The sequence below is a fragment of the Zophobas morio genome, unplaced genomic scaffold (genome assembly GCF_036711695.1).
Source record: "Zophobas morio isolate AGI-343-1 ecotype UQ-CSIRO unplaced genomic scaffold, CSIRO_AGI_Zmor_V1 ptg000011l, whole genome shotgun sequence".
Taxonomy (NCBI): Eukaryota; Metazoa; Arthropoda; class Insecta; order Coleoptera; family Tenebrionidae; genus Zophobas; species Zophobas morio.
In genome coordinates, this window is record NW_026972116.1 from 18,127,924 (window position 1) to 18,154,326 (window position 26,403).

General features: G+C 31.9%; 1 protein-coding gene across 4 annotated transcripts; it reads right to left on the minus strand.

The window, feature by feature from the left end:
* Window positions 1–388: 388 nt before the first annotated feature.
* On the minus strand, window positions 389–26,249 carry LOC135127088 (glycerol-3-phosphate acyltransferase 3-like). 4 transcript variants are annotated; one of them, XM_064053409.1, is made up of 8 exons: window positions 25,906–26,249; window positions 17,167–17,445; window positions 16,874–17,107; window positions 9,059–9,295; window positions 8,725–8,958; window positions 8,052–8,167; window positions 609–959; window positions 389–548 (listed from the first exon to the last, which is right to left on the minus strand). In XM_064053409.1, exons 1-8 carry the CDS (start codon window positions 26,056–26,058, stop codon window positions 461–463), a joined length of 1,692 nt encoding a protein of 563 aa, XP_063909479.1. In that variant the 5' UTR covers window positions 26,059–26,249; the 3' UTR covers window positions 389–460. The 4 variants fall into 4 exon arrangements, with proteins under 4 accessions (XP_063909479.1, XP_063909478.1, XP_063909481.1 ...); XM_064053408.1 differs by having other exon boundaries at window positions 16,874–17,119; XM_064053411.1 differs by lacking the exon at window positions 9,059–9,295 and having other exon boundaries at window positions 16,874–17,119.
* Between the last annotated feature and the right edge of the window lie 154 nt (window positions 26,250–26,403).

The window sequence follows — 26,403 nt, forward strand, 5'->3', positions numbered from 1 at the left end:
TCAATGATAAGTCTTCCATTTTATAAAAATATAAGAAATAAATGCATTATCAAATCAGTTCACCACAAGAATAGGAGGTACACACAAGCTTTTCTATGGCAGAATTGTACCCAATAAATAATATTCAGTTCTTTATATTGTCAAAGATTATAATTAATTCTCAACAAAATTGTTACATGCAATTTTGACACCAACAACATGAGCGATAACAATGTATTTCAAGCATCAGAACTGAACGACATCTAGGCCAGAATGTGTGCTTCAGTTATACACTAATTAATTACTGCAATCCATAATAACGCTAAATGGATCTAATATCTAACTATATCACTTTGTAACACAAGGAAAATCTATAGGACTAGATGTTTTGTGTAAAAAAACAAACATAAAAATCACACTAAATTTACTCGCATTAAAAAACGTTAAAATAAAGATCACGCCTTAAAAGCATTTTAAAAACCTACTCTACTTTAAGTCGCTTGCTGAATTCTTCTTGCTGTCGTTCTCGCCACTCTTTCTTTGGTTTTGTGCGCTTTAACTGGCCATCCCTGGAGTAATTAAAAAAGTTAAAATGCATATTTTGTCAGACAAATTTTCAAAAATCTTACCAAACTAAATCGACCAATCCGCCTTGTTTCGCTATCACACTCTTGACTCGGTTCGCAAAATCAATTGCGCTTTCTCCCTCATTCTGCTGCATGGGCGGTAAATACCAAACATCACATACAATAGCCCAGCTTGTCATCATCATGTATAGATATTGCATCATAGAATATTTACTGCTGTTCCAGAATGCATCGCCGAATCTAGGGTCATATTTTATAGCTACTGGATAAATTACACTCCCTACTTCAAAGCTGCCTTTCTTGAACTGCATCACTGACGTATTGTTAATGCAGGTACCTTCCGGAAATATCAGAATTGGTGGGTTCTTGGGATTGGAGACATGCTCTTTTAACCTACATGATTATACAAAATTGATTAGCGAAAACATCGTATCACGTTTCTTATGAAATAAAGCGTTTCACAGAACTTGAAAAAATCCGCAGAGTATTAAAAATTAATGAACAAAGATATTTACGAATGATTATCATGTCTTTTATTATTTATATTATTTTATATTTTTGGTGACAGCGTCACTGAAACCAACTGTCCCCGGTATAGGCCGTGAAAGGTAACATTTGAGACATTGGCACCCCTCATGTGAATACCTAAATGACATTTGCATTTGAAGTGTCAAAATGATTTTTTTTTAGCATGAAATTATTTAGTGAATTATTAATTTTCCCTAAATCAAACTTCCTGGACAAATTTTGACATGAAGTAACTAGATTTGTATATGCAAATAATTGTGTTAATAAATTCATTACAACCGTCTTGACACAAAAATTAAATTAATTTTTACCGCAACTTTTCCACGAAATATAACAAATACCAATCAATTCAGAACACTTGGCCAGCATTTTTCTGTCATCTTGAAAATTCGTAGTCACTTTGACGTTTAAAAGATCTGTCACATCGCATCAATTGTCAGCATTCTCACAGTGTCAAAAATGACAGAACTAAAAAATAAGGTTACAATGCTTAAAGGTGCTTCACACTTTATGACACTGGAATGACATTGTCCAAGATTTTCAGATCGCCACTGTATACAGGGTATTTTTCTATACGAATTAATGTTGATGTATGTGGTTCTTTAAGTAAAAAAACAAAAAGATTTTTTTCTTCATTAAATCTAGATTCTAAACATAACTTTAAATAATTCATATTATTATATACCGCCTAATCAGAAATGATTGAGTTAGTTGGCAATCCTGGATTTTTATTTGAAATTGGTACGACGTTTTCTATAAGTTCCTGTCGTCAGCTGTCAAGATTAACAGATTGTTGAGATTTTTTATTTAGCAAAATGTATCCACAACATAACCTAAATATATCACATGTCACTATTGACATATCTGTCACAGAATTACTTCCATTACGCCAACATAAACGCAAGAAAAGTTCACCTTTTTATTTAAAAAGTACTGCCATCAGACTCATAGTTATTTCTTATCACGCCATAATTAGTTATGAGAAAACTTTCTTGCACTGCTATTGCCGAACCTGATTCAAATGCTTCGCGCCACGTTACTTTGACAGATTTAAGAAAGTTAGGTTATGACTGTCAAATTTTAACAATAATCAATAAAAAAATTTGATTGAAGTCAAATGTCAACCATGTCAATTTTGACGCCAGAAAGAAAAGAAACTGGGAGTCGCAGTTTTACCAATTTCATGGAAAATTTGTTGATACAACTGAAACACGATTTGTTGATCACGGTATATTATCCATTCTCGATCTTTTGGATGTAAAGTAAGCAATGATATTTTTTCTTCATGTTGGACAAACTGATTTGATGGTGTAGTGTTCTGTCTGTCAGTAGTCTGACATAATTATCCTGACATTTACTTCGAACTCGCTTGCAAGTTTTCTATGTACTTCATTTATGAGATGCCTACCGTATTATCGAAAAACGTCCTGTAGTGGGCCATGACATTTATTTTTAAAATAATCATGTTGGTACTGCAACTATTTGACACTTTATTTGAACGCAACTGTGAAACTAAACAAGGTTGCCAACTTCGTTATTATAAAAATAAATTTCATAGCCGACTAGAGGCCATTTTTGAATCACGTGATACATTTTTTGAAAGACTATTGGGGTGCGAAATCGAATTTGACTAATTTGAATTAAAAAAAAAAAAAAAATCGACCAAGAAACATAGACAACCATGTGTACGTTTAGTTCTTTTTGGGTAGTCGGTAGCTTTAGTTGATTTCGTGACTAAAGGGGCGAGAGGTGTCACTTTTGGTTTGTTTGTTGTGAGTGCAATCACGTGATGAGTGAGCTAGGTTAAGTTTAGTTGGTTTGGTAGTTAATAAAAAAGGGAGAGTCTTTGTTTAACGAAAATTAATCGTAACGGCGACGACGCCACAGTTTCCCCAATACGCGTAGCTAATTCTTGCGGTTTTTTCCCAGCGGAAATACGCGAATTTTCAACCGACACTAACACGTGGTGTAAATTTATTTTGTTTGTAAATTCACAGTTCATGTTAGGATTTTAATCGTTAACTGAGATCATTTAGATACAGCACTTGCTAGGAGTTTTCATTCTTGTTTACCAAATTATGAATAAGGTTTCTGGATGCTTATACTCAAGTGTTACATTATAACACTTCTTAATTCCTCATATAAGATTGCCAATAGTTCATTTATGGCAGTTAAATCAACCTAACGTTGCCCCACTCTGGAAAAGGGACCGTGAAAGTGCGGTAGAATTCATAATATCGTGAACTGAAGTACGGGAATTAGGCAGTTATTATCTTCATATAATCATCACATCACCGAGACATTTTCTCGCAACGTGAAAAGTTATATCACCGAGGAGCTTTTCTCGCAACGCCTGATGCATTTTGTGTTTATTTATCATGTGTTTTATTTGGGATAAGCTGGGGACAGTCCACGGTATAAACTCTCAAAGCTAATTGTTTTAAGTAACCAATCACTTGGATCAAGGCATCATTTAACATTATGTAAATTCTTTGTTTGAATTGTCGATCAAGTGTGGCATCATTTAACATCAGGTAAATTCTTTGTTCTGGCAGCGACCATGTTGAAAGAGTATTTTCAAACCGAGCACATGTTTGAACTATAAAATCTTGTTGAACAAATTAACAACACTGCGGGTCATGTGGGACGTGTATTTTATTCCTTTGATTTAGACCATTATTTGCACAGCGCCACAGTATTTATCACATTTATGGAATCACACATTTTTGACCCCATTTTTTTTAACAACGCATTCGTCCAACGCCATTTTAGATCTCCAGATTGTCTATTATGTTTTTTTTTTTTTTTTAAATAAACCAATAACTCGAATGGACATAAAATATTAACCTCATGTATATAATTTTGTTAGCTTTGCAATTATTTTTCTATCTCATAATTTTAGATTCAATCATTTTCTTTGTTGTATAATTAAAATTGAACGTAAATTTTCATGCTCTGGAGTTCCTAACGTAATATTTTTGTCTGCACAAGTTTTATTTCACACCAGATCTTTTGTTTTTATAAATCTTTGCTAGTTTTTTATTTTGTAAATTAATATTTTGTTGATTAATGCTTCCATCACATAAATTGTCTGACGTCCAATCTTAATCTCAGATGAGAATTCTTTGCTGTTTAAAATTTCACGAGAGCGTATGGCGAATTTTAATGTTGTTTATTGCTTTTTTTTAAACACTTCTTCAGTTATAGTTTTATATCAGAGTTATAAAAATTGAACATTTAAATGCAATTGAGGTAAATAACACAGAAACACGTGGCGGAAGCGGAGTGTGCGGTTCCTTGTCGAACTGGCGGTCACGCCATCTGCACAAAAGGATGCAGACCTAGCATAGAAGTACGAGTTTGCGACCGTAACGGCATGCCATCGTGAACCGAATGAATTCCCAATTCACATAAAACAAAGCACATATGAAATGAACAGAAGATGCACATATTAAATACGGTCAAACTCAAAATAATTATTTGAGAATAAATGTTCAAATTCAAGTTGTAAGAAATTATTACACCTAAATTTTTTTATTTTTCGCGGGCTTTTCAATTTTTTTTTCACATGTCATTTTAAGGCGGGATGTTTGGGTTATCACAGTATTTGTTATTTGTGTCGCTAGTCCGGAAAATGCAGTTTTGAAAGCGCGAGTAATTCTGAAGACCGAGGCGACCCGAGGTGTCAAAGAACTTCCTGGACGAGTAACAAACTACATTTTGCGAGTCAACTTGTTATTCTTTTAATAGATAAAATAATAATTCATACTTTGTGATGATAGAGTTTTAATATTTAGGGAAATTTACATGTTTCCATCGCGAGTGGCACGCCCTGTTAGACTTTTGGCGTCCACATCAATTCAATTATGACATACTGGAATCTGAAAAGTTGTCATGTTTTTAATAAATAAAAGAACTAGTTTTTATTAATGTTTTTATGCTAATTACGCGTTTGTTGATGTTTACTTGACGTTAAATGACGTATGACAGTTCATAATTGACAGTCTGACCCGTGGCCACCCTCTAAACAAAAAAAAATGTTATTTAGTCACGTTTTTACTTTGTCAACAATTTTTATGTCGCTGATTCTCACACATTTCCAAAGGTTACATTTAAAGAAACATAACCTAACATGAAAACCTGGAGGAATTTCAAGGTTAGTTAATAATATCTCTTAATATAATAATAATGATAATAATGATAATGATATTTATTTATTTTCTACAGGTGTTATCACCCAATTACAGAAAATAACTTAATATTAAATCCCATTTTAAAAACCTACCTTTTACACAAATAAAATAAAATAATTAAATTCCATAAACCTCAAAAATTTTTTGTTTTATAACATTAACGTTATCAAAATTAATATCACACAAATGAGATATACCATTAAATGTATTACACATGACAAAAATAGGCGATCTAGCTAGTGCATTAGTTCTACAAGTATCCAGATGAAAACAGATTTTATATCGTGCATTAATTCTTGGAACAGTGTAGCAAATTTTGGTAATTATATGAGTACAGTCGATTTTGTTATGTAGGAGCTTAAATAAAAAAGTAATACTCTGCGTTAACCTGCGTACTCGTAGCGAATTAAGAAGGAATCTAGTTAACAAATTAATTTCACTGATGCCCCTTTCAGGATAGACTCCATCTAATTTATAGCAAATAAATTTTAGGAAGCGTCTTTGTACTGATTCCAAGTGATCGATATGTATGTTATATATAGGTGACCATATTAAAGCGCCATATTCTAATTTAGAGCGCACAAGAGCAACAAATAACATTATTAATGGTTGAATCTTGGTGAAATCTTTACAGGAGCGATGAATAAATCCTAAAGTCTTCAGTGATCTTTCAACTACATCATTCACATGTGGTATAAATGTAAGTTGATTATCAAATGTTACACCTAAGTCCTTAAAGGAATCCGTTCGACTGACAGTGTAATCATTAATTTTATAGGAGTAAATAATAGGACATTTCTGCTTAGTATATGACATAGCGTAACATTTGGGTTCGCTTAGTTGTAGTAGATTTGTCCGACACCAGAAAGAAAGAACATTTGCATTCTGTTGTAGAGCTAGGCAGTCATTAACAGAGTAAATTCTATGATACAACTTTAAGTCATCAGCAAACAACAGTTTATTGCATGAAATATTTGCCGGCAGGTCATTGATAAATATTAGAAACAACAAAGGGCCAAGATTCGAACCCTGCGGCACTCCAGACGTTGGAACGAATGAGTTAGATATACAATTGCGATATCTCACACAATGCTGACGATTCATTAAGTATGATTGAAATAGGCCTAATAATGAATCAGAAAAACCCAAGAGGCGCATTTTGTTAAGGAGCAGCTGATGATTAATTGTATCAAACGCCTTCTGAATGTCAGTATATATCACATCCATCTGCCCATTGTCATCAATCGTCTCAGCGAGGTCTTGAGTAATGCATAATAAATTTGTTATGGCGGACCGATTTTGCATGAAGCCATGTTGTTCAGGTGAGATGGTATGTTTGATGGCTGTATATATTCTATTATGTAAGATAGACTCGAAAACTTTCACGAAGTTGCAGAGTAGCGCTATCGGACGGTAATTTTCTATCTTTGATAGAGCTCCTTTTTTATGGACAGGACATATAACTGATTTCTTCCAAATTGATGGCAATTGTTCACAACTAATAATAAGATTAAACAGATGTCTTAAGGGTTCAGTCAGTACAGTAGCACAGTCTCTTGAAAGAAAACTTGGAAGTCCATCTGCTCCAGATGTAAAACTGTTCTTGGATCGTTTAAGTGCTTGATAAACTTCATCACTAGTGATATTAGATATAGCCACAGTAATATCGTGGTCAATATCTGCTGTAATATTATCAGGAGGTATTGTACTAGCAGACGTATAGACTGATTTAAAGAAGTGACTAAATCCATTAACAATATCAGTTGGTGTTTGTAGTGTGGTATCCTTGTAGTGCATAATTCCAGGAATTCGGCTGCGACCCTTTTTTTGTTGAATGAAGCTCCAAAATTTCTTTGGATCAGTTGACAATGTAATAATATAATGATTAATAATAATAGAATATCTATTAAATGATCTTGGGGGAATTTTGATTATTCTGCACAGACTACCAACAAAGTTACCAGATTTTCATGGCCACCTTTACGTCGAAAAGATCGTGAATGGATAATACACGGTATCACGGAAATATCTCGTTAAATCTAGGGAAATAAATCCTACAAAAGTAATCATAAATTACCAGTAATATCCACAAATAACGTCGATTTATAAAGCTCCCATTAAAAATGTTAGCATTTTCCCATTACAGTGCAAATTTTTCTTAAGTATCCATTATTAGTTTAAACAGCAAATTAAAAAAAATGGAGACCTTGAGAAAACTAGGGGCAAAAAAGACACGAATGCTGTATTTTTGACAGTTGACACTGTTAGATTTGTATATACAGGGTGATAAAAAATGAGGGATAAGCTCGACGGTACGTTCTCAGGCTTTAAAGAACTCGAAGAAAAAAATGGTAAAAAAAAATCCCTGCACCAAACTTTTAAAAATTTCATTTTGATTTGACTTTTTGAAGATCAATTTACAACGCTAAAATTTTCAGTGTCCCCATTATTAAAAAAAGGCGTTTAGTAATCCATGAAATTTCCAGTTGACACTTCATGTGATAAATGTCAAACTGATTAGCACGAATAAGGAACGCGTTGGTGTCGCCAACATAATTTTCTATTAACATTAAACTTCAAACGTTGCTAGACTAGTAATTACAAAAAATAATAGTTCTAAAAATGTACTGTACTTCGACAGATGCGTAACAATCTTGGATCCGACTATGATAAAAAACTTGTCAAAACACAATTTTCGGTGCGCATACAAACATTACGATCATTACTTAAGTAGACTAACTGAAAAATATAGAGAAAAACTTACTTATTTGCAACAGCATGTCTATCTCGTACTTCCGACCGTTCAAACCAGATATGAGGAGACGCCCGTGCTAAGGCTCGTTGCAAGATTCCAAGAAAACCTCCATGACTTTGGCCAATCTAAAACCATTTCGTAACTCACAACCATACCGAACACCAAACGTCACAATAATTTTAGCTTAAACTTCTACATCAGAGTTGGGATAACACTGTTAATTTGAAACGGCTACCACTTGACAAACAAATGAACAAAGAAAATATTTGACACATGCAATGATTGAATGAAATGTCCCCATGTTAATGTACCGTCCTTGGAAAAATACGACCAGCAATATTAAATACATGGGTAACAAAGGTTATATGTATATAGATTATTATCAGACGAATTAAATAAGCCCCCGTGATAAAAAAACTACATTTTTTAAAGTGTTTATCTGTTAATTGCTAGAGATAATGTTCTCCCAGAATAGAACAGATTCCACAAGTGTTTTTTTTTTATTCTTTTACTAGAAATTATTTTAAAACTTTAACAATGACGACGTTTGTGGTACCAACTGCTCCAGTTTTACCAACTCAATTTAACCACATTTCATTTGTCCAGTGACGTTCGTTCAAATTTTAACAGGAATCAACTTTAAAAAACACACACACCTATAAGCATTAAAAAAGCAACCTACCAGAGAATAGCAATTATCGCACATTAAAATAAGTACATCTATCGGCGACGTATGATTGGCGACACAGATCCCACTCTTAGGCTTATTTTCTTCATTATGGTAAGTAATAACTGAAGATATAGCGTTCGATAAAATTCCAAAGCACATAACTGACACGTACTTATTTAATTTCTGCTTAAAATCGCCTTCCTTCACATACCCTACTAACGCCGTACACAGAGTCAACCACCATACCTGTAAAACACACACAGAACTTTCTAAAGACAGGACACAAAGCACAAAGCCATTCTACAACTAAAACAAATCCCAGGTTTCTCCAGCTCCGCTAACTCACCAAAGAGTAACAGTTATCTGTGGACAAAATAAGCACGTCGCAGGGCGTCGTGTGGTTCGCGACGCACACCGACCCCCTGGCAGGTCTGTGCTCTTTATTGTGAATGATTATTTCGGCCGATAAAGAACGACTCATTATGCGAAAGGCCGTTAGGTACGATTTTGTGTTAATCCAGCGCTTGGGGGGGCAGTCGGGAAGTCCTCCTAGCAGGCCTGTGGTAATCACCAACCAACATATCTGTCGAGGGCGCGATGGGTTATACAAGTTTACAAAAACTAATAGTGAGGGAGTTCATATTCACACAAAATTATAAATGCTGTGGTGTCCCAGTTTAAATTTGTTTTATTTTATGCAATTAGAGTATGAACGTAAAATAAACCTACTTTCACAATCGAATTAGTTTTAAATTAAACACACTAAAAGAATTGAACTCCCTCTTGTGAAAGGGAAAAGTTTCGCAAAATAATGCTGTCTGTCGTATGTACCAGTGGCAAATTTTTTATAGATGTTTCGACAACAAGCAATTTTCCATTTATTACCGCTTTAAAACCACGTTTTTACTACCTGTAGTAAACAGGTCTACAAATTATTTAACTTAAGTTTGTTTTGTTACAAACAATTATCTAGTGACAGTCTTATTAGTTTTACGCGTAGGCTTTTTGGGAAAAATCAGAATTTTGCAAAAACATTTAATCCGTTATTCCCTCCAAAAACTTGATGACGTCAACTAACAATTTTGCAAAGCAAATCTCAATGTGCAACTATTTTCACTTTGAAAATGTTTCAAAGAATCTGTAAATTGTTACAACAAAAAAATCACAATAAATTTTATATTTATCAAAGTGACTGAACTTTGGGGCAATTCTTTTAATCCCGTAATCCTCATGATAAACCTTTTTTTCATATTTATTCCTATCAGAAATCGGCAATAATTTCACTGAAAGCTTATTGTCTGGTAAACAGATACAACACGATGATAATAATGATTGTTACATTAAAAAGGAACGTACGATTAAACTTTGATATCCTTTGTTTATTATAAGTAACATAAAAATAGCTTAACAAACAAAAGTTTCCATTCGACGGATGTATAAATAAATACACAATGACGGATGAAGACTTATATAAAAGAAACCCACGGGAACATGTTCAAACTCGTTTTATAAAACCCATTCAAAACAAAGTCATTGTTTCATTTAAAAATTGAAGCCAGCGAGTATGCATTTAAATCAATTTATAATATTTGTATTACAATGAAGATTTTCGGTTTGTGTCACTAGACGTTCTTAATTTTCGACATTGACAGGTGACAGAACAACTGACAAAATGATGACATGCGTCAGTGGTACCATCCACACAGAGTAGGTTTCACAGTCAACTTTAGTTCATTTTGTTTTCAATCACACAAAATTATTCAACACTGAATTGAATTGTAAATATAAAGGTAAAATATGTACAGTTTAAACTGAAATAGTTTTATTTATCAAATACAACTCAAATTGGTTTAACCAAGCCACTTACGTGCTAGGGACTCCTAACCTTGAGCCTGTTGTTGGTAACTGATAAAGATATGTACAGAAAACAACGTATGTGTAATATTAGATAATCCATTTGAAAAATAATATTTTTTATAGGTAAGTAAAATTTCACGAAAATTAAATATCGTATTTAATTATTTTTTACATTCTCTATAATTCAGTTTTGATATTATTATGACGTCATCAATTTTTTGGTTGGGTAGACATATTTTATTTTACACCTAATTACCGCGCCAACACACGTTTCACTTAAAACAACGAAAACGTTTCCGGTAATTGTTTTTAAAACCTGATCCCATAACCAAAGGAATGTTAATTATTATTAGCACAGCGAAACCAGGAGTTACACTTATATAAAAATTCTGAACTACTGAGAAACCGCAAATGTTTGCGGTCTATACAATTTTCATTTTAATTTTTTTTTCCGACCAAACCTCTTTATTATCCCCTTGGCGTAAAAAGCAAACAATTTAAAGTTCAGTGACAGCATTTGTAAGTATTTAAAATAATCGATGGAAGGATTGTTGACGAAACCGCACAAACAAGCTCAAAAGGAATTTTATCTTCAGACAAAGTTTAAGTGAGAGCGATAGAGTTAAATGCATCTTAAAACGACCGAAACAAAAACGGTTAAAAGTATTTTAAAGAGCCATCATTACAGCAATTTATTGCACAACAATGGTAAATTGGGTTAAGAGAGCGAATTTCATTGTCTCAATATTGATCATGTATTTACGTGATGCATTTGCGACAGTTGAACGAATGAATGATTTATTGGCGCTAATAATTTACAATGAAAGTTAACGCACGTCAATTGGTTACGTCAAGATTATTGCCGAGAAATTTTTTAATATAAATTTTGATGGGTATTTTTAATTTTTAATATCAAAGGGGATACATTAAAAAATCAATACGATACTAATTAATTGCAGTGCGCGTTCCTGCCAATCTGATATTCATGACGGAACAAATATTTCTGCTTTATATTTCGACATCGGCCGGGATATATAATAATAAAATAATTAAAATGTCAGTACGTTTATTGCGTCATGAATTTTTTAGTTCGTGAATAACATCAATTTTTTTATAATTTGGTTTTAGACCCACGCAAACACATCAAGTTATTTAAATTTAATATATTCGCACAAAAACGACATGTTTTCGCATCAATTAGAAATTGATTTTGTGCGCTACAAGTAGATTAAATTGTCACATCTTCATTGTTGACAGACGAATTTTATTAATATTTCAAAAAACGACTTATCTCATTTTCCCGAAATTCTGACAACACTGTTCCGTTATTACTACTATTAGTATTACATTGTACCGATCGAAATTAATATATTTGTGCCTCCTAAAATGTTGGTGTTACAAAATTTTGTGTTGAAACCTGCTTTGATACCTGTCAAATCTTAAAATTTATGTAAAAAATTGGACTTTTTTAATTGATTATGCTTCAGGAGCAAGGGAAGTTCGGTGTAAATAACTTTGAAACAGTTTAACAGAGAATGTGAAAGAATCTTGGAGGCTCCCAACGTTTTATGAAAAATTTCAAAGAATTTTAAGGGCCCCTAGTATTTTTTTTTTTAATAATGTGAAAGACTCTTGGAACCATTTATGTTTATTTTAAAGACATAAAAAAGATTCAGGTGTCTTGTTTTCGAAAGAGTTTGAAAATCTTAAGGGCCCACTAGTGTTTTTTAGGAACGTTAAAGATTTTGGGGGCATTTGGTGCCTCTTTTTTAAAATTGAGAAAGCATCTTAGGAACACGTTCTGTTTTGCTTCTGAAACAATCTAATCTAAAAAGATCTTGGAGGTTCATTGCGTGTCATTTTTGAAAACGTTTTTGAGTTTTAGGGGCCCCTCATGTATTTTTTTTTTTTTCAAAAAAATGTGAAAAAATTTGGGAGCTCCTGTTTTATTTGTAAAATAATTTAAAAAGAACTTGGAGGCTCCTAAAGTTTTATTTTTGAAAGTTTGGTTTGACAGAGTTTTAAGGGCCCTTGGGGGCTTTTTCTCAAAGAATATGAAAGAATCTTGGGGCCACTTATGTTCTGTTTTTGAAACGATCTAAAAAGATCTTGGAGGCTCCTCACGTTTAACTTTTGAAAAGTTTCGCAGAATTTTAGGGGCCCCCAGTGTCTTTTTTTCAAAGAATGGGAAAAAATCTTGGGATCTTTGGAGCTCCAAGTGTTTTATTTTTGAGAGGTTGAAAACCTTTTGCTGGCCCCTACTGTCTTTTTTTCAGAACGAATATTGGATGCCCATGGTGTGTGTTTTCTTAATAACCTGAAAAGATCCTGGTATTTGGATTTTGAAATAATTTGAAAGTCTTAGGGCTCACTAGTTTTTTAGGAATGTTAAAGAATGTTCGGAACACTCGGTATCGTTTTTTTCAAAAGAATGTAAAAGAATCTTGGGGGTTCCATGTATTTTGTTTTTGAAAGAATCTGAAGGGGTCTTAGAGACCCCAAGATATTTTTTTAAAGAATGTTGAAGAACCTTGGGGTCCCGTAGTTCTTTTTAAGAATGTTAAATAATCTGGGGTCACTAATTCTTTAAAAAATAATATTTGCGTTTTGTTTTTGAAATAATTTGAAAAGATCTTGGGAGTTCCTGGTACTTTTATTTTTTAAAGACTGAAATTCTTAGGGGCAACTAACGTGTTTTTTTAGGAAGAAATTTTGGGGCAATTGGTACCTTTTTTTTTAAGAATATGAAACATTCTTGGGGACCTCTTATATTCTGCTTAAAAAAAAGCGTTTAAAAGAGTTTTTAGAGGCCCTTAATGCCTTTCTTTTTCAAAGAATGTGAAAGAATCTTGGCCCACTTATGTTTTGGACACAATTTAAAAAGATCTTCGGAGATCCTGGTTGTATGTTTTTGAAAGAGGTTGAAATAATCTTGGCGGCCTCTAGTGTCGCTTTGTACGGGATATTAAAGAATTTTGGGGGGCCCTTGGTCTTTTTCAAAGAATGTGAAAGAATCTTAGAGGCTCCTTGAATCTTGTTTTTGAAGTGATTTGAGAGAATATCAGGAATCTCTTATGTTTTGTTTTTGAAGTAATTTGAAGGATCTCGGCGATCCTTTTCTGTTTTGTTTTTGAAATAATTTGAAAGAATCTCTGGGAAAACTTGTGTTTTATTTGCGAAGCAGTTTGAAAGAATCTCCAAGATCCCTTATGTCTGCTTTTTGAAGGAGTTTGAAAGAATCTTAGGGCAAATTATGACGCTTTTAACATAATTTAAAAAGATTTTTGGAGCTCTGGATATTATGAAGTGGTTTAAAAAAATATTGGCGGCCTCTAGGAATAGGCTCCATGAGTCATGGTTTTGAAGTAATTTGAAAGAATCTCGAAGAAACCTTGCGTTTTATTTGCGAAGTAGTTTGAAAGAATCCGAGGATCTCTTATGTCCGCATTTTGAAGGAGTTTGAACGAATCTTAGGGTCAATTATGACGCTTTTAACATAATTTGAAAAGATTTTCGGAGCTCTGGATATTATGACTTGAAAAGAGGTTGAAAAAATATTGGCGGCCTCTAGGACTATTAAAGAATTTTGGGGAGCCCTTGGTGTCTTTTTCAGAGAATGTGAAAGAATCTTGGAGGCTCCATGAGTCATGTTTTTGAAGTAATTTGAAAGAATCGCTCATGTTTTATTTGCGTTTGAACGAATCTTAGGGTCAATTATGACGCTTTTAACATAATTTAAAAAGATTTTCGGAGCTCTGGATATTATGTTTTTAAAAGAGGTTGAAAAAATATTGGCGGTATCTAGTGTTTCTTTCAGAGAATATAAAAGAATCTTGGAGGCTCCTTGAGTATTGTTTTTGAAGTAATTTGAAAAAATTTGGGGGGCCCTTGGTGTTTTGTTTTTGGTATGTAGTTTGAAAGAATCTTAGGAATCCCTTGCCTGGTTTTTGAAGCAGTTTGAAGGATCTCGACGATCCCTTTTTATTTTATTTTTGAAGTAATTTGAAAGAATCCCGAAGTTTCCTTTGGGCTTTATTTTTGAAGTAATTTGAAAAAGTCTCGGGGACCCCTTTCGTTTTACTTTTGAAGTTGTTTGAGAGAACCTCGGGGAACTTGTTTGGTTTATTTTTTAAATAGTTTGAAAGGATCTTAGGGATTCTTTGCTTGGTTTTTGAAGTAGGTTGAAGGATCTCGCCAATCACTTTTTGTTTTGTTTTTGAAGTAATTTGAAAGAATCTCGAGGATTCCTTTGGTTTTTATTTTTTAAGTAGTTTGAAAGTATCTTAGGGTCAATTATGACGAAGATTTTTGAAGCTCTGGGTATTATGTTTTTAAAAGAGGTTGAAAAAATCTGGACGGCCTCAAGTATCTTTCTTTAAGGAATATTAAAGAATTTTGGGGGGCCCTTGATGTCTTTTTCAGAGAATGTGAAGGAATCTTGGAGGCTCCTTGAGTCTTGTTTTTGAAGTAATTTGAAAAGAATGGGGGGGGGCTTGGTGTTTTGTTTTTGAAGTAGGTTGAAGGATCTTAGTAATCCCTTTTTGTTTTGTTTTTGAAGTAATTTGAAAGAATCTCGAGGATTCCTTTATTCGTGAAGTATGTAGTTTGCAAAAATCTCGGGGACCCTTTTCGTTTTATTTTTGAAGTAGTTCGAAAGAATCTTACGGATCCCTTGCCTGGTTTTTGAAGTACGTTGATGGATCTCGGCAATCCCTTTTTGTTTTGTTTTTGAAGTAATTTGAAAGAATCTCGAGGATTACTTTGGGTTTTATTCTTGAAGTAGTTTGAAAAAATCTCGGGGACCCCTTTCGTTTTATTTTTTAAGTAGTTTGAAAGAATCTTTGAGAGCCCTTGTCTTGTTTTTGAAGTAATTTGAAAAAATCTCGAGGATTCCTTAGGTTATTATTTTTGAAGTAGTTTGAAAGTATCTTAGAGCCAATTATGACGCTTTTAACATAATTTAAAAAAAAAATTGAAACTCTGGATATTATGTTTTTAAAAGAGGTTGAAAAAATCTGGACGGCCTCAAGTAACTCTCTTTAAGGAATATGAAAGAATTTTGGGGGGCCCTTGGTGTCTTTTTCAGAGAATGTGAAGGAATCGTGAAGGCTCCTTGAGTCTTGTTTTTGAAGTAATTTGAAAATAATCTGGGGGGAGGGGCTTGGTGTTTTGTTTTTGAAGTAGTTTGAAGGAATCTTAGGGATCCCTTGCCTGGTTTTTGAAGTAGGTTGAAAAAATCTCGAGGATTCCTTTGGGTTTTATTCTTGAAGTAATTTGAAAAAATCTCGGCGGCCCCTTTCGTTTTATTTTTGAAGTAATTTGAAAGAATCTCGGGTACCTTTTGTGTTTTGTTTTTGAAGTAGTTTGAAAGAATCTCGAAAACTTCATGTGTCTTGTTTTCAAAGTATGTAATTTGAAAGAATCTCAGAGTCCCTTGACTTTATTGCACGATGTTATAAGGTATGTATATTTTAGCGAATAAGTGCGGTGTTGGTGGATCTTCAATGAAACAAAACGACAAGTTTACTACCATACCGTTCTAAAATGATCAAATTATTTGTGCATATTTTACACACTATTTATTAGCCGAATTTTGCTGGCATGTTTACAGTATTAATAAGTCGGACTATAAATATGATCGCGTTCGTTATTATACGATTATGCAACATTGTCACATGCTTTCAATAAAAAAAAAAATAATGTAAAAAATTTACATTTAACATCAATGTAAATCGTTTTATCTTTGTTATCGCATTTTTACTTATCAAGTGCTTACAGCGATTCACAAGAACATAACTCACATATTTTAATAATCCATTAGTGAGTGCGTTCCTTTCGAATTTGTCATTTTACCGCTTCGAATTTATGAATCTAAAAGAATACGTAGCTAATTATACAAACGTTGCTTTTTTTAATGCGGTTGACCTTGGCGCGCTAACACACTTATTTTTCTATTATAAACATCTGAATCCAAAATTTGCATACGATTTTATTAAGATTAACGTGACAATGATGGGTAATCCGCATTGTGAACAAATTGATTTTAACACTTTAAGGTAAATCACAATTTTATGTGACAATACAATAGAAATTGCCACTGAAATCAGTTATCAATGCGCACAAAACACGAATTAAGCTTTGAACAGAAGAGACAAAGCCATTAAACATTTTTTAATTTAACGCCGCATTAATGCAAAGCAACGTAGTCATATTTATCGAACATACGTCATACGACAGCACCATTTTACGAGTTTTCCTTACCAAACTCAACCTACTTCTATTTGAAGATACTAAAACGACATACCCCAAAAAAGCAGATGGTCACCCGTAAAGGAAACAAGAAGAAATATCTGACGAAGAAACCGCACACCCACATCACCGTCAATTTCCACGATATAAATTCGTATCGCCTGTTCGTGCGAATCAGCAAATTCCAATTCTTCAGTTCTTCGGCTTCGAACCTCGACGTGACTTGATCTTCGATGATTGATTCCATCCCCGCTTTCAAGTAGTCGAAAATGTTGCACAAATCGTAGTCCTTACATTTATCCTGTACGTGAAAATTACAAACTAAAATACAAACATTGCGATAATTACCTTAGCTTCTGATAAATCGGTCGTTTCGTCCGTTTTGTGCATGGTAAACGGTGGTTCGGGTACCAAAATTAGCTTATCATCTCTACTAATGACCGAATTTCCGTTGGGCACGTAACCATTGTTTGGCTTCTTCAAACCGTTGGGCGTTTTTAAGTGTTTTATATCATTTGTGGCATTGCTGTTAAGGGGCGAGATTTCTTCGATGTGTTCTTCGTCTTCTTCGCTGGTGTCTTCAGCGTTTGACCCTTTTTGAGCGGTTTCAATATTGGCACGACCAAACTACGAGACAAAAAAAAATGATCGATCATACAATAGAAATTGCAGCGCCTTGAAAAATATTCACGAAGAAAAATAAACAAATTACACGATATCAAAGTCCAGTTATTGTGTTCTCGAACATCTACATAACCTTGTAAAATGAAATTCACCTCTGGATAGGTAAAAACATCGTACGTAATTATTTTTGAAATGTTGCTACTACTTAACTTAAGTAGTAGATTCTCGAAAACGCGAAATGTTGTTGTTTGTACTTTGTACAATTAGTTTCAATATAAAGAAACACTCATGACGTCCTCGACCCATGTCCCATGACAAAAATCCCATAATTTGGCGACAAAGACGAGCACAGGCAAACTTTAAAATTAAATCTGAGATAAAAATACTTCGTTATTGTTCTATATTTCAACACAATGATCTCAGAAAACTCTGTATCAAAGTCTTTTAGGAAACAGTGTTAAACAATTAAGGAAAATTCCCGACCGGAGATTAAACTTGTTGTGCTATCATTATCACCCTATCAAAAATAAAATCTTATCTAAAAAAATTCTCTACACTTAACGACAGGAGCAACTGCCCATGTCCTTTTCAACTTTTATAAATATATTGCGAAGATTAAAAATAGCCTCGAGTGCAAGTGCACTGGATTGTAGCCACAAAATTTACAGAAAAATAATAAATAGAATTACAAATGTTCCATTATTTACCCAAGATATTATTTTTAATTTCGATAAAGTAAAACTTAATTAATTCAGTTATTATGATTCCCAAACAACGTAAAACCAAACACAAACACAATCTGGGGTTTATGGTCAGTAGTCAATGTGTACTAAATATTTTAATCTGTTTCCACTAGCTATTACATTAGAATCACCGAATAAAAGCGCTTTATTATTCAGTAGGGCTTCAGCGCAGGCTGTTCATGCGAATTTCACATGATCACCGCACCTGTTCGATGATTTAAATCTAGATAATTTGCACCCTCCCGTATCATTCAAACAAAAAATCCAAGTAACAAACCATTACCACATCGATTTGATCTCAAATCAAAACAAAAGTCAATTTTGCAACGAAATATTAAAATCTACCACGGTTCAAATAAAATAACCCAGGCGCGTTTCATAACGTGTTTCATGAGAGCCGAATTTATCGCGAAAAAAACACGAACGATAAACTGTATCGCTTCTCGCACAAAATCATGCTTTTCACGTGCTGCTGGCCAATCGATGAATTATGATAAGCTAAAACATACCTAAAGTTGTGGCTTGTTACCAGCGACTCACATTATCGGTTTTATTTAGAAGTGGATATCCTTCCGAGCTCGAAAAGAGGTCGCTGGATGACCCTCCGATTAATTTTTTTATGATGAAATTTTATTCATAAAACATCTGCATGATTTGTACGAATCAATTCCCTAGTTAATAAATATGAGCAAGTCAACATGTAGTGTTTAATTTTTTATTGTTAAAATTCGAGGGCACAAATTGTTCGTTCTGGAAGGTCAGTGAAATAAATAATTCACAGTTTGGTTGTATTTATATTTGCTGTAATAACATAATCAGTCCGGGAAAGTATGGATTGCGGTATTGGAAACATCTTAAAAAAAATTAAATTAATAATTCAACGACTGTTCGTTATGTAGAGGTTATTAAATAATTCATTCTTAAGGTATTGTGAGCACGTTTAATATGTAATTGAAAGATGGTAATAAATCTTGTGGTGTTCGTCCAATAAAATTTGGTTTAAATTTGAATGTATATTTTCTTTTAAGATTGCACAATTTATGGTTTATTGGGATTTCCTAAAAGAACAGAAACCAAATAAATTGTATAAAATTAGAGATAAATGCTCTTATTAATGGCTACCATAATTGATTCTTTCTAGTCCGTATTCTACTTCGTGATTATGTTTAATTTAACATTTACGAACAGTTTTGTAATTTTATGACTCAAATGTTTTAATTTTTTTCAAATGTTATTAAGCACACGAAAGCTAAAAAACTCATTTGTTGCTTTAAACAGTTCATTTTACTCACAATGTTATCTGAAAACAATTAATAAGTAGATAAGTATTGATCAGTGTGCAGCCAGGATAATTAATAACATAATACACATATTTACAAATATAGCTATAAATATGGAAATTGAATAGTTTACGAATCAATAAGTTACAAAAACCTTCACAGTCGATTTAAATCAAAAAGGACCTTAATAAACTCAAATTGTTCATTAGTACCAAAAATGGACACGGTTCTATGTCCAACCCGAGACTAGACCAAGGTTATATATGTACATCAGAATACTGAGTCATTGAAAATTTACTAATGACAAAAATAAAAGAAATAATACAGTTTCTGGATACTGCGACACTACTGGCCAAAATTACTGCGTCACAACTAAATCAACAATAACCAAAAAAGTGAATTATGAATATTCGATGATCTGTTTCAATGTTTGTGTACACTTGTAATTCGGTTCTAATGAATTTATTCCATAAATAGTTCCCAACCTGTTTTATTGCTAATGCATATTATATGGAGGTGAAAAAAGAGAAAAAAGAATATTATTTTTCACGTAGAGAAAGTTCACACTATCACACAAAATTGCTAGATGTAATGTCTTTTCGAAGTCTATGGGGAAAACTTGAGTGAGGTTAAAAAATTGTCAAATTATATATATACATAAATCAAAATGCAAAACTTCTATAAAGCTACATTTTATTTTTTAAAGCATCTTAAATTTCAGCTCAATTCTTCTTTCTTTTGAGTTTGAAAAATGTTCTATTACCGCGTCATTAAAACCCACGAAGTTTTTCACCCCTTAACATTACAATTTTTCTGTATACGCTCTTTTAAAGCTGATGACCAACGGGAAAAAATGCTTTTCGAAAAATTGAAATATCGAGAAATCGAACATCCGAAAAACTAAAACATCGAAATTTTGATAAATAGAAAAATCAAAAAAATTTTAAATTTCTAAAAATTCAAAAACTGAAAAACCGACAAATCGAAATCGGAAAAGTTGAAAAGTTGAAACATCAAAATAAAAAAATCTACTCCTACATTTTAAAAAACCGAAAAATGAAAACACCGAAAAAATGAAAAATTGAAAAAGCCCTAAATCGAAAAATCGAAACATCAAAAAAATTAAAAATCCAAAATTTAAAAATTTAAAAATTAAAATACATTATATTGAAAAACTGAAGAATTGAAAAATCGAAAAATCGAGAAATCCAAACAAAAAATGAAAAAATTGAATATTCGAAAAATCTAAAATTTAAAAAATCTAAAAAATAAAAAATCAAAAGTCGAAAAACCGAAAAATTGAAAAATCCCATCGAAAACTTGAGAAATCGGCAAATAGAGAAATAGAGAACTCTAAAAGTCGCAAAATCAAAAAATTGATTGACCGAGAAATTGAAAACTCGAAAATTTAGAAACACCAAAAATTGAGAAATAGAAACATCAAAAAAGTGAAAAACCTAAAATTTAAAAATTCGAAAAATTGACATATATTTTGAAAAACTGAAGAATGAAAAATTGAACAATCGAGAAATCAAAACATCAAAAAATTGAAAATTCAAAAATCTAAAATTTAAAATACGAAAAAATCCAAAATTATAACGTCGAAAAACCGAAAAATTCAAAAATTCAAAAATTTCAAAAACTTGAAAAATCGGCAAATAGAGTATTCGAAAAATCGGGAAATCGGAAAGTCGAAAACTTGAGAAATCGAAAAGTCGAAAAATCAAGAAATCGAAAAGTAGAAAAACCAAAAAATCGATTAACCGAAAAATTGAAAAATCATAAAATTAAACTATCCGAAAATTGAGAAATCGAAACATCAAAGAAGTAAAAAATCTAAAATTAGAAATTCGAAAAATTTAAATACATATTGAAAAACTAATGAATCAAAAAATCCAACAATCGACAAATTAAACACCAAAAAATCGAAAATTCGAAAAATCTAAAATTTAAAAATAATCGACAAAATTACAAATTAAAAAGGTGAAAAACCGAAAAATTGAAAAATCCCAAAAGATAAATCGAAAAGTCGAAAAATCAAAAAATGGATTGATCGAGAAATTGAAACATCATAAAACTAAAATATCCGAAAATTCAGAAATCGAAACATCAAAAAAGTGAAAAATCTTAAAACATAAAAATTAGAAAATTTGAAATACAAATTGAAAAACTAAAGAATCAAAAAATTGAAAAATCAAGAAATCAAAATATCAAAAAATCGAAAAAATTAAAAATTAAAAATAGAAAAACCGAAAAATTAAAAATCTCAGAACTAAAACATCGAAAACTTGAGAAAACGGCAAATAGACAAATAGAAAAATCGGGAAATCGGAAAGTCGAAAAATCGAAAAGTTGAGAAATCGAAAAGTCGAAAAATGAAAAAATCGATTAATCGAGAAATTGAAAAGGCGAAAATTTAGAAACATCAAAAATTGAAAAATCATAAAACTAAAATATTCGAAAATTGAAATACATATGAAAAACCAAGAATCAAAAATTGAACAATTGAGCAAACAAAACATCACAAAATTGAAAAATTGAAAATTTGAAAATTGTAAAATTTAAAAAATATTAAAAATTAAAAATTTGAAGAACCGAAAAATAGAGAAATCGAAAAATCTGGAAATCGGAAAGTCGAAAAATAAAAAAATCGATTAATCGAGAAATTGAAAAATCAAAATTTAGAAACACCAAAAATTGTAAAATCGAAAAGTTCAACAACCATAAAACTAAAATATCCGAAATCGAAACAGCAAAAAAGTGAAAAACCTAAAATTTAAAAATACCAAAAATTGAAATACATATTGAAAAACTAAAGGAACAAAAAATTGAAAAATCGAGAAACATCAAAAAAACGAAAAATTGAATATTCGAAAAATCTAGAATTTAAGAAAAATTATATATCAAAAAGTCGAAAAACCGAAAAATTTAAAAATCCTAAAACTGAAACATCGAAAAGTTGAGAAATTGGCAAATTGGGAAATCGGATAATCGGGAAATCGAAAATTCGAAAAATCGAAAAGTTGAGAAATCGAAAACCCGAAAAATCAAAAAATCGATTAATCGAGAAATTGAAAAATCGAAAATTTAGAACTACCAAAAATTCAAAAGTCGAAAAACCGAAAAATTTAAGAATCCTAAAACTGAAATATCGAAAACTTGAGAAATTGAGAAATCGAAAAATCAGGAAATCAGGAAATCGGAAAGTCGAAAAATGGAAAAGTTGAGAATTTGAAGTCGCAAAATCAAGAAATCGATTAATCGAGAAATTGAAAAATTGAAAATTTAGAAGCACCAAAAATTAAATAGTCGAAAAATTGAAAAATCATAAAACTAAAATATCCGAAAATTGAGAAATCTAAACATCAAAAAGGTGAAAAATCTAAAAGTTAAAAATTCAAAAAATTGATATACATATTGAAAAACTAAAGAATCAACAAATTGAACAATTTAGAAATCAAAACATCACAAAATCGAAAACTTGAAAATTCGAAAAATGGAAAAGTGGAGAAATCGAAAAGTCCCAAAATCAAAAAACCGAATAATCGAGAAATGGAAAAATCTAAAATTTAGATTCGAAAAATTGAAATACATATTGAAACGCTAAAGAATAAAAAAACTGAACAATCCAGAAATCAAAACATCAAAAATCGAAAAACTGAAAATTCGAAAAATGGAAAAGTTGAGAAATCGAAGAGTCGCAAAATCAAAAAATCGATTAATCGAGAAATTGAAGAATACAAAATTTTTAAACGCCGAAAATTGAGAAATCCCAAAATTGAAAAATCATAAAACTGAAATATCCGGAAATTTAGAAACCGAAACATAAAAAGCTGAAAAACCTAAAATTTAAAAATTCGAAAAATTGAAATACACACTGAAAAACTAAAGAATCGAAAAATTCAAAAATCGAAAACTCAAACCATCAAAAAATCGAAAAATTGTAAATTCGAAAAATCTAAAATTTAAAAACTCGAAAAAATACTAAATCGAAGTCGAAAAACTGAAAAAGTGAAAAATCCTAATACTGAAACATCGAAAAATTAAGAAACCGGAAAATCGGAAAGTCAAAAAATCGAACAGCTGAGCAATCGAAAAGTCGAAAAATCAAAAAATCGATTAATCGAAAAATTGAAAAATCGAAAATTTAGAAACGCCAAAAACAAAAAACTCGAAACATTTTTAAATCGAAAAATTGTTATTCAATTTGGTTTTTTTTCCAAAAACTCGATGTCTAGGATAAAAATTCAAAACGAATTCATAAACCACTCGTTCAGGACTATGTTACTTTTTAACATTTAAATAACATTTATCGATAAACGACACCACAAGTGGATGAGTACATTATTTGATAAAAATTTTGCATAACATTTACTATTGTAAAAATTTGGAGATGACGTCATACCATTGTTGGTGGGGATGATGAGACAAATTTGGGCACACGTTTGGCCATGTATTTCATGTTCCTAACAACGTACAAAATTTGACACAATGCAGAATTTTCGATACAATGTAACAATTTCTTCATACGTTTGCTTCGTATTATTGATTGAATTTCTGTATTGATGATAAATTATGTTTTTTCACTTTGTCTTTTAATTTTTTTAAATCATCTACATTAACTAGATAGAAATGGAATGGACGTATTATTAGTAGGACATTATGAAGCGACTTTACCTGAACGATGGTTCAATTTAATTGCATATTTATGTAAATGGAAAAGCAATCATTACTGATACCATTTCTGTCATTTTAGTTGAAGTATATACTAAAAATAATTCTAAATAGCTTTTAAAACTGCACTTTACCACCAAAACTAAAAAATAACTGATATTTCAATAAAACTTGTGTAAAACGCAGAAAAAAGTAAGGTTTGCTCTAAAAATTAAGCCCACTTTTTTTTATTCCACAAACTGTTAATTTTTTTTCTCTTCGATGTCAGCTCAATTTACGACCAAAAACTTGTCGTACTACATTTTCAAAGGAAATGTGTAATCCAATCAATTAAACATAACCGGAACCCAATTATGTATACACGTTTTGAAAGATAATCCAGTTTAATTAAAACAATCAAACTTAGGCATCAAAATTTTAATAAACAAATGAAAACTTCGGTTCTATTTTTTTGTCATTTGTCTCTACCAGATTTCTCCATTATCAAAAATTGTAAAAAAGGGGTACAAAATACAGAAACAAATATTTTCTCATCCATAGCGTGTTATTTTGTTACACATTTTCTCACACAGAACAGTCTACGCCGGGTATCTCAGTATTATTGAACCAGCAATGTAAACTCTATTAGATACTGACAACCGATAAGTTTAAAGGCAGGGCAGATTTAAAATTTATTTTCCACTTGAAAACCCAAGGCATTTGTCACTTTTTGTAGTTACTTATATTTTTCTAATTCGAAAAGTCTAACTATAAATAAATAAACTAGCAAAGTTTTTATAAAGTTTTAACGTATAATTAAATTTATAAATAGATACATTTCGTTTGGATATAATGTAATTCCACGTGATACTAAAAATTTGAAGATTTAAAGCCACTCTTGACGTCATTTCTGCATGTTGCTTGCTCAACACCTCATTAAACCCAGTTGTTATCAGTATCACACTTGAATAATTAAAGATAAGGGTTTATTTATTCCTCCACAACCCAGGTACATTTTTAGTTTTTAAGAAATCTTCAATGAAAGACTATTTTCAAGGCAATTCGTTTATTTTATTCATTTATTACATGCAATAAATGAATTAGTACAATAAAGCTATATGTTTGTGCAGAGAATTTCCCTACAGTATAATTATACTTTAGAAACGTTAAATAAACGTGGGCGTGTTTGTTCTTTGGGCAACATATAGTTTATTTAATTTATTGCTAACCCCTTGAACACGAATACCTACATTTTATGCAAATTTACAGTTACGTTTAAAAATTACCAGAAAACCAGAAATGAAATATTATTATTATTAACAATTTTATCAAGTACTCGATGTAAAAGTTAATTACAACTACTTATATTTTTGGGTTGGTATTTGAACCACGGTCTGGAGCACAAATTCCAGTCTACTATGTAAAAGCTAGCGGTGTCTCTGTGCAGGCAAATGGAACTAAATTATCTCTAACCCTATATTTACGGAAACGTGACAAGTGAAACTGATTAAAAAGGGTCCAAAGGGCGCCACCTAACTTTAAAAATAGCCCCTTATGCAATTGACTCGCTTTTAACATAGTCCTCACGTGTAATTTGATCGAAAGTCATTACACCCATCTAGAACTTTCACCTAATGTTTTCCGACCCACAAATTTCACTTCCGAAATGGAAATCCAAATGAACAAAGTTCAACACACCAAATAATGTACCGTCACATCCACATTTTTATGACGCATATGAATGATAGTGACTGATGATACAAATTAATTATTAAAAATGGACTTACCTCAAATATGATCAGAAGCAGCTTCACGTACAGTCTTCTTACTCCCAAAGATTTTCCAATTGATGCGAGAAAAACAATACATAACAAAATCATCAAAAACGGTGTTATCAACACCGAACCAACAAACCAAACAAGTGACAAAATACCCGCCATTGTAAATCTTGTTTCCGAATTTACAAAAAGTCAGTCAGACGCCGCACATGGTACGATTAAATACTGAATGAGTAACCTGACAACATTTAAATTTATTAGGACGTAGTACAACACTCTTATCTTTAGCCACTCAAGACACACACTGGAAAACGGAGGGGCGAAGGGGCTACGAACATGCGTAAGTGTAGCGAAGTGTCATCGGTTTGGGGACTTTCGTGCCGCAGCTAGCTGGCGCCAAAGGTTGGCGGCGCTGTGCGTTCAACAAAAAAAGCTTTAAATAAACGAAACGGGGTACTTCTGATTTAAACTACATTGCAACTGATTTTTACAACTTTTACACAAATT